This window comes from Carassius carassius, chromosome 18, assembly GCF_963082965.1.
Source record: "Carassius carassius chromosome 18, fCarCar2.1, whole genome shotgun sequence".
NCBI classification, from domain to species: Eukaryota; Metazoa; Chordata; class Actinopteri; order Cypriniformes; family Cyprinidae; genus Carassius; species Carassius carassius.
The window spans coordinates 9,669,714-9,682,377 of record NC_081772.1 but is presented as its reverse complement, the minus strand read 5'-3'; the positions used below and the strand labels follow the sequence as shown (position 1 = coordinate 9,682,377).

The window sequence follows — 12,664 nt, the reverse complement described above, 5'->3', positions numbered from 1 at the left end:
GTCTACCGATTCCAAAGACAAGAAGTAGATTATATAAAATGTTTAATAAAACGCACCTTCTAGTAATAACAAATGACTGTGATTGGTAACGTATAACGTGAAATCCGCGTCTACGTCATAGAAGTTGGTCTGTCTGGGAGGTAATTTAAACAATGACACCCATAAAGTCACTGTATTAGTAAAAAAAAAAAAAAAAAAAAACAATTCTAAAATCGATAGCGAGGCCAATGATCAGCGATGATTACATTGGATTACTGACAAACCCCGGATTATGTACATTCATGGAAACAAAATAAAGCTGTAAAGTTTGACCAAGCAGCAGCTCGGTTCGTACAAATACATGAACACAAGAGGGAGATGTAGTATCATAAATGCACTGTCGACTAGCTATTCAAGGTCAGTCAGAGAAATAGAGTGAGATATGGATGGTGTGATAAAGTTTGACGTGCAACCTTAGTTTAACTTTTGTTTGTCAGATTTGTTACAATAGTCTAAATATCTGTAATGCAGTAAAATCTACATAAACGTGCTTTTAGTAGCTACAATTCTTTCTCTGTTTGAGTTACATTTTTATTATCTTTTTTATTCTTAATAATCTGCTCACTGTCCATAAATTTGGATAATAAATATCTTTAAACATAAAAGTAAAACGTTTTTCTTGTTGATTTATGGATTGTTTTAAGATGAAAGGAACAGGGCCACTGCTAGCCAAATGGGTGCCCTAAGCAGGATTGTATTGTTGTGCTCCCTTCCTCAAATATGATGATGGGGAAAAAAACACCTACTATAGGGGTGAAAGTAGAACTTTAATCAAATAAAAAAGTAAATTAATAAATTGTATTATTTACAAATTACAATTGTAGCTCTCGACATTTACCTATGGCTATAATTATGACTCTAATTTATTTTATAATCTCAAGCATTCAGAAATCATTTTGTATTTGCCTACATTATGTATTTTAACAGTGTTATTATTAACCAATCATTATTGCCTCATTGTTTTTTATATAATGCAAGTCATTTTAGGTCTGTTTTTATAGCAACAACAACAACAAAAATTACAACATATTAATACTTCTTTGTAAATTATTATAACCATAGTTAATTTGCAGTTACCATGGCTACAAGAACATGATTTGTGGTGTTATTGTTAAAACCATGGGTAATTTTCGTAAGGGAACCTGAAAAAAAAATACATGAAAGTGATAAACCTGCATTGTTTTTAAATGATTTATAATTTATTTTAATATATATAAAAAAATGTATAAGGTGTGGATTGTAGCTGACACCTAAATGAACACATTACAATTGTTTTATGACTGCAAGTCTTACTCCTCAAATGCTATTGAGCTTCAAATTTGCGTTTGAGCCCATGTGAAAAAGTAGCATAATTTACATATGATTAACAGTTTAATCAATTGTTCAATTGTGCATTATAGCTGACACCTAGATGAACAATTACTGTTGTTTTATGACTGAGTCTTTCTCCTCAAATGCTACTGGCCTTAGTAAAGTCTATACCAATGTCGCATGTAACTTTAGAGACAGTCCCTAAATTTGAGACTCTCGAACGTCCAACCTCAAGCCAACTTTATGCCTGTTTTTTGTTTTTTACTTTCTTTAGTTTTCTTTTCTTTGCGCCAGATTGCTGATGTCCTTTACCCGGGCATAGATGTCTATCCATCAATTATGAACATTCAGCCGCAAACATGAGTTGCGAGCGGTCGCGAGCTCGGATGGGAGAATGGCGCTTTTTTTTTTGAGCAACTGGGATGGTGCCCCCTCTGGGAGTTGGTGCCCTACGCAGACTGCGTACTCTGCGTGTAGGGAGCAGCGGTACTGTAAAGGAATAATGTGCACAGTTATAATGATTTATTATTTTATGTTGTTACAGTTTTTTGTGATTCATGTTTTAAATGGCCTTATGTTATAGATGCTGTTACAGAAATAAATAAATAAATAAATAATTGATAAGCGATAACTGAAACAGTTTTATGTGTTGGTTTTTACTGTTGTTTAATTTCTACTTGGCTCATCATATCTCATACAGTTTTGACATTCAGTTGATGAATAGCATTACCTGCCTTTGCCTTCTCTTTTTTGCTTTTATTCTCTAGCAGTTTTCCATTCCTTAGACCAGTTATAACACATATCAATGTGGCCACAGATGAATAATCAATATGGAATTTTCAAATGGAAGCAAAAAACATATAATAGTTTTTAATGCCGTTAGTTGCCCCTCGGGCACTGGATATTATTTACAATAAGACTGTCTGTATGGAGAGATAGTGTAACCTCGCCTCTCTTTGCTATGCAGCCTTAACCTTGAATCAGCCAAGCAATGCTCTCTCTTTCACCTCTTCCAAACGTCAACACACTGTAGAAAAAAAATACCCATGGGAATGTCTCAAGACCTCACAAACCTCATTTCATCTTTTGAAAATGCTGCCTTTTTGTTGCTTGCTTAGTCTATAGGGCCAATGCAATGATAATTACTGCATCAATAAAGAATTAACTTTATTGATTAAGTCTTGCTTTTTTATGGTCCAATGCGTCAGAGCCATTGGAGTCTAGTTTCCTGTTTTCAATGTCCAAAAAAGGCAAGTGGATTCTGGGTAAGTATGTTTGCTTAATGGAAATGTTTTATTTGTATGGAATTTATTTCCGTGATTTATTGTGTTTTTTTTATCCCCAAATCCTGTTTTCCATGGTGACATATGGGGAAAAAAAACTTCATTACTACTATACCTTTGCGTGACAAAGCTACATAAGATGTTGAGTAAGAAGAGGGTAGGAAGTTTTCAAGTATGTGTTTGTGTGTGTGGGTGGTGAATGGCGTTGTAATTTTCACACAAAGCAATGTTAAAAAGCCCTATGACCTCACTTCCCCTTCACGTCGACCCTCCAAACCCATCTCGGTCCAGTCCTTCACCCATGACCCCATTTACACCTGACATTAACATCCATCATGTCTGTCCACCCACTACCTCTCCTGTCCAACGTCAGAAGGCCTTTGCCACCATTACATTCAGAGCTCAGGAAAACTGTTACTCTTTTTCTTTTTAGTTATTTTCTTTTTTGACATTTTGGTTTGTTTGAAACATTATTTTACACTGTTTTGTCTTCTATAATTCATGACACATTTGTTTTCTTTCTGGCCCAATTCTAAAATGTTTTGTTTTATTGTGTTATTTATTCATAATCATTCACATGCATGATTCATTTTGTCAGAGGTGAATTCCTGTGGTTCTGTCTGGGTTAAATTATTACTTACCTCACACTCACAGGCTACTTACACAATGCTTTATTTTTTTAATTAGACCACAATGATGATAGGAATACTGCTATATATCATATGTTATCATGAGGACCCATCTATATGATTATTTTATTTTATTTTGTTATGTTTAATTTGATTACTATAATGTACCTTACTGTTTCCTACAAAATATCTTCACAGGTTTTCTGCGTTAAATGGAAGGAGTAAAATGTTTAGAAACATTCTGTAAATGTCAACCGGCCCTTTCAAATTAACATCAAGAAAAATAATCCTTGATCAGATTAAAAACAAAAATGGTTAGCATCTCTAAACATGTTGTTTTTATATTTTCAATACAGTTTCAGCCTTGGCTAACATAACAGATTCAAAACACATGAAAGCATATTAGGTAGTTTCTGATCATGTGTTTATTTTTATAGTACTAAACATGTTTTTATATTATCTTTCCTAAAGATCTCCAAACTTTAAGATCAGGCTTTTACATCAGCTAAATGAGAGAGGTCTTTATGTGGGACATTTCTCTGTGATGTTTCTTGTGAAAAAAGGAGGGAAATGAACAGAACTGAACTGTGACCTCAACCACTAACAACTTAGACACTGTCCAGCAGTGGTCAGTAAATATTTGTTTCAGATCTGTATGCACTGCAGTCTAAATTAAAGTGTATTAATTTAGATATTTGTCACAGAGCTACCCTCTGCTCTTGTGACCCCTTGTTAGCCCTTTCAACAAACACATGTACACACATTTGGTTTGTAAAAGACTCTTTATTTACCTTGAAGTACCAGCAACAGGAGAGATGGATTAGCCACAAAAATGTATACCTACAACTATACTGTTGTGTTTCAGACTGGCCACCTGAGCACTAACTCAGAGGACATTTAAAGTTTGCTACAAACTGTTGATTATCGCATGGATCAGCATATATGGGGGCGGCCATCTTGATTTGAGTAAAAGACTGGAATGGACTTTTCTCATGCTTTTTATACCTGTACTGTGTTGCATCATGGGGAATGGGAGATACCAAGTATGGTGGGAAAAGAGGGGGAATTGGTTTGATGTTATTGATGTTTATTTCCTCTAATTACTATTGAAGTTTATGTATGGAAGCTTGTACTGTTATTTAAATTTGTGTGGTGAAGGAACTGGTTACTTGATCACATACTATTGTGACTTGGAATGTATTACATGTTTATGGTCTTAATTACTTTCCCATGTGATTATTGCTGAGAAATGGTTGTACCCAGGTGTATAAATTCTCACAGAATTGAGTGATCAGGAGGGCTAAGACTGTTGGTAGTGAATGCAGTATCTGCTGAGTACTCTGATTGAAGGTACCGACCTGATACAAGGTTCTTGTGTTTTTATATTTTATAAGTTTTTTTTTTCCCTCTTTTTGAATTTTTCATGCCTTGGCACCTGTGAGCACCCTGCACTTTGCTGGCATGGGAGAACCTAAAATAAATACTTTAATGGCATTTAACGACCTCCATGCGTTATTCTGAAGAACAGTGAATGGTCCTTGTGACAATATTATTAAAATCCATATAAACTATGAGATGCTCTATATGTAAGTACTGTACATATACTGTAAGTTACATCTGAGGCCAGCTGCCTCTACACTCTGTTTCTTAAGAAACAGTTTAACCAACTAGTTAGCCAAGGGGTAATCAGTCTTATTTTTTGGATTCAACTTAGAGTAATTGTTGTTTTTATATAACCAAATGTAAAAAAAAAAAAAGAAAAGAAACTTGTATGTACAACTTGTAAGACTTTTATGCAACTGGACCCTGCTTTTTTAACGTTTTTATTATATTTTGTTTTTCTATTTACATTTTTAATATTACATAGGACAGTACATTAACTCAGGACAGTATAATAACTTTTCTCTTATATATATATAAAATGCATACTTTACTGTCTTATAATACAGTATCCATACTTTTTAAAAATCTTTTTAATCTTTCTAAGCTATGAACCCGTGACAACATGTCTTAGGAATTAAGTCCAGACGATGACTTGGCTGGTTTGGGCTACTCCTTCACGCATACGCAAATTTGGTGTCAGGTGTAGATGTTGTCAGAACATGTTCGTGTGAAGTGCAGAAGACCTCGTCGCACGATATAGCAAGAGCACGGCATGAGACACATAATGTTACCACAAAATCACCAAAGCCTGCAGGCCCTCAGTGGGTGTGTCTGCATGGCTTGGCCCTCAAGAGAAAATATGTTAGTCTCAAATTGGTTTGCATGTCTTTTTCAAATATGAACCAGACAAAACCCCACAAGCTGATGCAATACTGTTGCAATTGCTGTTAAATTTGTTTTAAACTATGGTGAGATTAAAAACCTAGTTTTAGGTAAGGTAACAATCAGGGCCAAATTATAGTATTCAAGCATATACAGTATAGCCTGCATTTGCATGTTCAAATTAAGTAGGTCATTTAAAATATTTATTCTACAATAGTTTTTTGAAAACACAAATTGTTGGAGTGAAAATATCCTGCATGATGACAAAGTTGGGGCAGCCTGTATTTTGACACTAATCAAAATAAGATCTTGGATTTAAATCCAGCAATAAGATTCCAGAATAAGCTGATCAAAAAAAAGATCACACAAACTTCTCATAAAAGCATGGCAATATGGACGTATAGCCACTTACTGCACTGATTAAGCTGACTGATAACATGATAGCGCTATATGTTTGTTTGCTGACTCCAGGTATTTCCAGCTAAACCAGCTATTTCCGGAAAACAGCAGATAACCCACTCTAAAAAGAGGATATCACTGAAAATCTGTGGCTTCTTTAGTAGTCATCAACAGTAGAATGTCTTTTTCTGGCTCACTTCTTCATAACCCGTGGCTCATCAGGAGTTCAGCTAAATCCTGATCATTGCCCTTACTATGCAACTCAACTCAAAGGAAGATTCCCATAAATGCATAATTAGAGCATGTCAAGTTATGGAAAAACGATTGGAAAATGCATAAATGTGCAATACGTATCTATTTTTTAATATACATTGGAACTTTTGAACCTGCAGGTCATGGTAAAGTCAGTTGCAGAGATTGTGTTTCAGCAAGTCTCGCTTGAGTCGCTTCTCAAACCAATTTATTGCTCTCTTGATTGATTATGTGGTTCAAATGCTTTCTTCAGGGGTGAGGTAATTTGTGTGCAAGTGGAAACTAAATCTACAGTGCAGTCAGAGGAAATGTTGAACGTTTCCATTTGTTTTTATTTACGTATGTTTAAAAATACAGTTTACATCAAAATCCCCTGGTTTATGCAAAATCCAGCCAAACCAATTTACAGTAAGTATGTTAAAACCATCCCCAACAGAGAATAAAATTTGACTTGGTTTACTGCTATTCTTGAACCTTACACAATTTCTGTACATCCCGAAAATCATGGTCAAGCATCGGTTAAATAAATATTTTTCATCAGTGGATCCTCCACAGTAAATGATTACTGTCAGAATGAGAGTCCAAACAGCTGACAAAAACATCACAATGATCCACAAGTAATGTGGTAACAAGTAACATGAAAAGAAGCAATTCACAGTTTGAAAGCCAATAGAATAATAATAATAATAATAATTAATTACATTTATATAGCGCTTTTCTAGGCACTCAAAGCGCTTACATAGTCAGGGGGGTATCTCCTCATCCGAAAATACAATGTTGTGCTGCTTTGAAAGAAAGAGCTCTAAAACCGATTATGGACCATTCTTATTTGCATCATATTTTGCTACATGCAATCACATTTACATAAATATGTGCATAAGCATGCCACATGACACTAATTAATTCTTCTCTAATCCATATTCATGCAATTGTCTATTTGCTTATATGAGAAAACATGATATATTTAATATCTCATTATCTTTCCTGACTTGATTCCATTTCTTGTACTGTACAAAACATTCAGTAGTTTTTTTCTCTACAATGCTCAAAGAGATCTTTACCCTGAGATGCATGTGCACACGGATGCATCTCATCATGTTAGCTGGAAGAATAATGAAACTTATTCTTGTCATATTCAGAAAAACATTCCTTCCATACATTTCATCCATTCCTACTCTCTGCCATCTTTCATTACTCCACATCTGCTTCATCCTCATCAGCTCCAGGGCCACATTCCTTCTCTGGCAGCAGTCCATATTCATTGAGGAAGGCTTCTACATCGGTAGCAAAGAACTCCTCGCTGAAATGCTGCGTAACAGCCAGGAAGTTCCCCAGAAGCTCTCCAGCCTTGTACACTAACAAGGCAGGCAGCACGTCATCTGGGAAACGCTCGCCAGCTCCAGTGGCAGCCGCGCTAATGCGGCAGAATTTAACACTTGAATATTCTGTGGCCAGACAATCCATGCAACTGTTAAGTGCCTCACACACCTGCACTCCATCTTTATAGATGTGCACCACCACCACTGTGAGACGGTGCTCCTTCTCAATGACCTCCAGAAAGTCCTCACCACTGTCAAGGTCGTACACGCCCTCAAATTTGGGCCCGAAGCTCAGGCGCTCATGCATCTCCTGCATGCATTGCTTGCGGTACTTACGCAGACTTTTCTCATCATCTTCCTTTATCAGCTCGTACTCCTGAGCGCTCATCTGGGAAGTGAAAAAGGAGGAAAATTAAAAGCTTTAAAGGCTAATGCAGAGTTTTGGAAACGACAACTGCAATATGTTGCTTCTGAAATTAAATAACTGGATTGTATGGTCATTGTAATGAAGCCAAAGTACAATTAAAAATTATTCAAATATTATCTTCAAATACTTAATTTCTATTAAGTCACTTTTTCTACCTATTACAGTAATGTTAGATGTATAAACTTAGCATAGTTATTTTTGACCAAAGTAATATTGTAAATGGAGACCATGCATTTTTTGAATGCATATTTTTGCAACCTAATTTAGATTAGCATTGATTTTCTTCAAAGAACATATTTTTATTTTCAAATTATGGTCAAAAGAGGCAACCTTGCGATTGAATCCACCCACACAGGAGTCTCTGGGCTTGTGGGGGGACGACATCTGTCTTATCAGCTCTCTCTTGCTGGGAGGCAGCGCCTCCTGGTCCATGCTCTCCAGTTTAAATTTACGCCAGTCATTGATGACACCCTTTGGTCCTAGAGATGGTTGCAAAATTAAATGCTATAAGTGAATGAATAGATGAGCGGATTACATCCATACATATCCTCTAAAATATTATTGCTTCGATTAGTTATCACAACTTAGAATTCAACATTAGAATAAGTAATAATGTGTTGTTCCAACTTTGGTCATGCAGATAAACAAATAAAATATTTAATCAATTTTATAAAGTGTAATTTTGATTGGATTTATTTTTATTTTATGATTTACTTAATATTTGGAAAACCTTTCTGTCCTCATTTTGCATGCTTTTAATACATTAGATCACTTTCCCTACCCATTCATTTTTACAGTCTCACAAACAATAAGAACCATACTGACCTGTGTGAGTGACAGCCACTGGTTCCTCATCTACGATTCTGTCAGACATTTTTATTTATTGATTATCTGTGGAAAAAAGTAAAATCTTCATCTCGCAAATATATGTTCAAATAAATACAATTTTCTTATTAGCTTCAACAAAAGCTGTATGTCTCTGAACAACTAGCTTTTAAACAGAGAAAACATCTTTTTTCATTACTTTTACAGGAAGTCAAGATACATTTAATCTTCAGTTCGTAGAAGCAATAGCATCAAACCTTAATTGAAATGTTGGCACGTGCACAGCGTCTTTATGTCACCGAAGCCGATCACTCTTTCTTGGAAGATATTAGGTTTATCAAGAGTAAGAAGATCAGATTACTCCTTGATCCAATTTGTTTGCACAAGTGGGTGTCGTCGATATGGTGTCATGGAATGACAAATGAACTGTCCTCAAACAGCTAATAATATGCATCAGTTCCCATTTCAACCCAGACACTTTAAAGTCAGTTTTATTGTCAATCTTTTGAATGCACATTTCTTTGATTCTGTTTGATTATATAAGCTATACATTGCCAATGCCAACATTAAAATCAACAATGCAGAACATATTTGGTTGTGTTCAGGTCTGTCATTAAGTTGATCTTTTTCATATGAGTTCGAGACTGAATCAGATAAAGCTCATGCACAAACGCATGGACATGACTGCAGCAGATTAGCAGCTAGATACTAGAGCTCAGAGTCTTCATTTTGCACCGCCAGCCTTTGACCTCAAACCCCCTCCAGCCCCTGTATCTTTCACTACTCTCAGTAATTCACTGATCCCTAATTGAGATTACAGCTATGATGCAATGCCTCAGCTCAGTTGGCAACCATTACAATCCAGTGACAGCTTTGGAGGTTGCTTCAGTTTTCTTTGTTATCTCTTTTCAAACTTAGATGATTTGTTTGGGCACACAGATTACTCTAGTCTTCCATTTCAGTTTGCTTCTTGGAAAGTGGTGTTTTAAGATTTGTATCTTTCCTAAAACGACAACAAAACAACACTATTTTCATATTTAAGCACTTTCATGATTATGGCTTTGCTTTAGTCTGTTTTTAGCCCCTTTAATTCTTTATTCTTTTATCAAAGTCTTCTTGAATGAATGTTGGCATGAATGTTTGCATAGTTTTCTGATATATATATATATATATATATATATATATACCATAGACTAAACTACCACTATCTGCTTTAGCTTCATAGAAAAATTATGCGGTCACTTTAGCATGCAAATCACATCAAAGTAGACTTTGTTTCACGCAACTCATTTGGCTGTAACATCACAGCACATCAAAATTATATTAAGGTCTATGATTGAAATAACACCAACTCACTTAAAGCTGCAACACACAACAAACAAGAAAAGATGTATCTAATCTAAATAAACCTTAGTTTGGCTTTAGTTGAATAAAACTGTGGGCTTTAGTTTAATAACACTGTGACTCACTTAAAGCCTTAAAACAGAACAAACAGTAAAATAAGCCTCTAAGCATTAAGTTGAATAGACCTTAAATATTCTGTAACTGCATGAGTAAATCAGTTTGATCCCACAGAAACCTACTAAATCAAATAGTTGCCTGCTCACCTTTTTTACCGTCCGAATACGTCCTTTCAGTGAGCTCTTAATGTGGTCACTATCACCATTAGCGTGTCCTTCATGCTTTTTTGTGTTTGCATGGGGAGGGTACAAAGAAGCTTTCTTAAGTCAAGATACGTTGGGCAGCTCCTATGCAGAAATAGCACAGGGCACCTAAGAGGATTTAAGTGCAGTAATTAGACTGTTTAGAACACAACCAAAGACAAAGGTATAATTGCTTTGAGAGGACTGAGTGGTATAAAATATATTAAGAACAATGTGGAGAAGAACAATGTGGCCATACATAAGTTTAATGTTCAGACTGTGAACCAGAGTGTCACAGAGTGCCAACTCAACAGTTGGTAAAATGAATATCATTGGCATCTGATGGATGCCATCAATTTTAAAATACATTAAAATAGAAAACAGTTATTTAAATTAATTTTTATTTATTTAGTTATTTTTACAAAATTACCGTTTTTACTGTATTTTGAGCAATGAATGCTGCCTTGGTGTGCAAAAGAGACTCTTTTCAAAAATATTTTACAAAAATCTTACTGACCCCTAAACTTTTGAATGGTGTATATATTTACATCTGTATATGTTTCCGTTTTGATTGATATAGTTACTAAATATTGGAGAGGTGGATAAATTAAGAGAGTCTGGGTATTAGGGAAAGAGAGACAGAGGAAGAGGAAGAACAAGAGAGAAGAGATAAAGCAGCGCTGACTGTTCTGGTTCAGCGAATGTAAACGTACAGATGGTACATAAATAGGATTGACCTCATTAGTGTGAAACGCTCATCTTTTCAGCCTAACTATTCTTCGCTATCCTTCCTGTACATATCAGATTGACATCATAAACAAAATCTAAAATTATTTACTTAAATTAACCCAGTCGATAATAAGACACACTTAATAAATTTGATCTTTTCATTATTTTTTTTATTATTATTATTTATTTATTTTCTGTCTGATGCAGCTTGAAAAACCTTCAAATGGGTGAAGAATAAATGATTTTTTTTTATTTATTGTAACCAAATTCTGATTTTCTAGGAAGTTAGAAGTGGAAGTTGTGGTTAGTTTTTTTGTGATAGTTGCATGGCATAGCCTGATGACTATACATAATATGACACAAGCTTTGTTTTTTATAACTTTCTTTCAATTTTATTTGAACCATATGGTTTGAAGAAATCCATACTGGAACTACAGTTAGAATTTCCTTTGCTTTCATTTCCTTTAGTTTTCTTATTAATGTAATTGCACAGAATGTAATGCTATGTTCCATGGAAATATATGACTTGGAATAACTGTACAACTGTACGTACACTCGTTAGTCAACAGAGCAACTAGGATTCTGTTTTAATCAAAGAATGGTGTGATTCAATGCTGATACTAATTTCCTTTCTGTATTTGCCATTAATGACCAAAAGAGTCATTAATCACTTAGATGTCATTAATCACAACTCTTTTTTTTTTTTGCCAAAGAGTGGTTTGACAGAACCTGAGGTGAGGGAGGTGAACTGTAAGTTATTAGTTGTGAGATAAAAGTGGATTTTTTTTTTCTGCTCATGGATACACCCCCAGTTTGGGATCACCAGCAGGTGTGTGCCTGCCACCCCTCTCTCAGTAGTTCAAAGGGATTGTCAACAGTGTGTGTTGCAAATGTAGGTAAACCCCATTTGGATTCCTATCATGGATTGCCATGGCACCATCATAACAACAGAGCTGTGACCACAGGTTTCAGGTGATACCGAGCGCCAACCTCCCGCTCTCTCTCGTGAGGCCAATAAGGAAGTGACTAAAACTGCAATTCATCGACTGGCCGCTTGAGGCTGGCTGCAAAAGGAAGTCAGTCCCATAGACTCCCCATGTTAAAATGCCCAACCTTACAGCAGGAAAAAACATGTTTACAGCCTGGTTCAAAAAATGATTTTGGTCTAAATAGCTCATTTTGCCCTTCATGACAACTGTGAGGGGGGTGAATTTTTTTATAACTCATCCGTTTAAATTATATTAAGACTTAAAGTTCTGCATAATTAAGGGCGTGGCCCCTTGAGTGACAGGGAGATTGCCGCTGCTGACACTGCCGTCGCGCTAGGTGGGCGTGGCTACAGCAACTAGCTCCCGCCTTTTTGCACATTTTTGATAGTCCGGGAGAGTCGCGCAGTGACGCGCTGCCAAGATGGCGACGGCCCGCTCTACACACTTTAGGCTTCAAAAACTCTCTTCAGTAGTCTACGGGTGACGTCACGGACACTACGTCCATATTTTTATACAGTCTATGGGTGATACGCATTATTCTAAACTATTCTAGG

At 35.7% G+C, this 12,664-nt stretch overlaps 1 protein-coding gene across 1 annotated transcript; it reads right to left on the bottom strand.

Annotated features, from left to right (window-relative positions):
• Nucleotides 1-6,949: 6,949 nt before the first annotated feature.
• LOC132092315 (phosducin-like) lies at nt 6,950-10,491 on the bottom strand. The gene is made up of 4 exons (XM_059498494.1): nt 10,357-10,491; nt 8,750-8,815; nt 8,255-8,403; nt 6,950-7,885 (listed from the first exon to the last, which is right to left on the bottom strand). Exons 2-4 carry the CDS (start codon nt 8,796-8,798, stop codon nt 7,370-7,372), a joined length of 714 nt encoding a protein of 237 aa, XP_059354477.1. The 5' UTR covers nt 8,799-8,815; nt 10,357-10,491; the 3' UTR covers nt 6,950-7,369.
• Nucleotides 10,492-12,664: the final 2,173 nt, after the last annotated feature.

Bases quoted from the DNA above. Each gene is read 5' to 3' on its own strand.
- LOC132092315 (XM_059498494.1), bottom strand. From the start codon at position 8,798: ATGTCTGACAGAATCGTAGATGAGGAACCAGTGGCTGTCACTCACACA. The intron at 8,404-8,749 runs GTCAGTATGGTT...AACCATCTCTAG, and splicing joins AGTGGCTGTCACTCACACAG to GACCAAAGGGTGTCATCAAT. The intron at 7,886-8,254 runs GTTGCCTCTTTT...TTCACTTCCCAG, and splicing joins TGGGTGGATTCAATCGCAAG to ATGAGCGCTCAGGAGTACGA.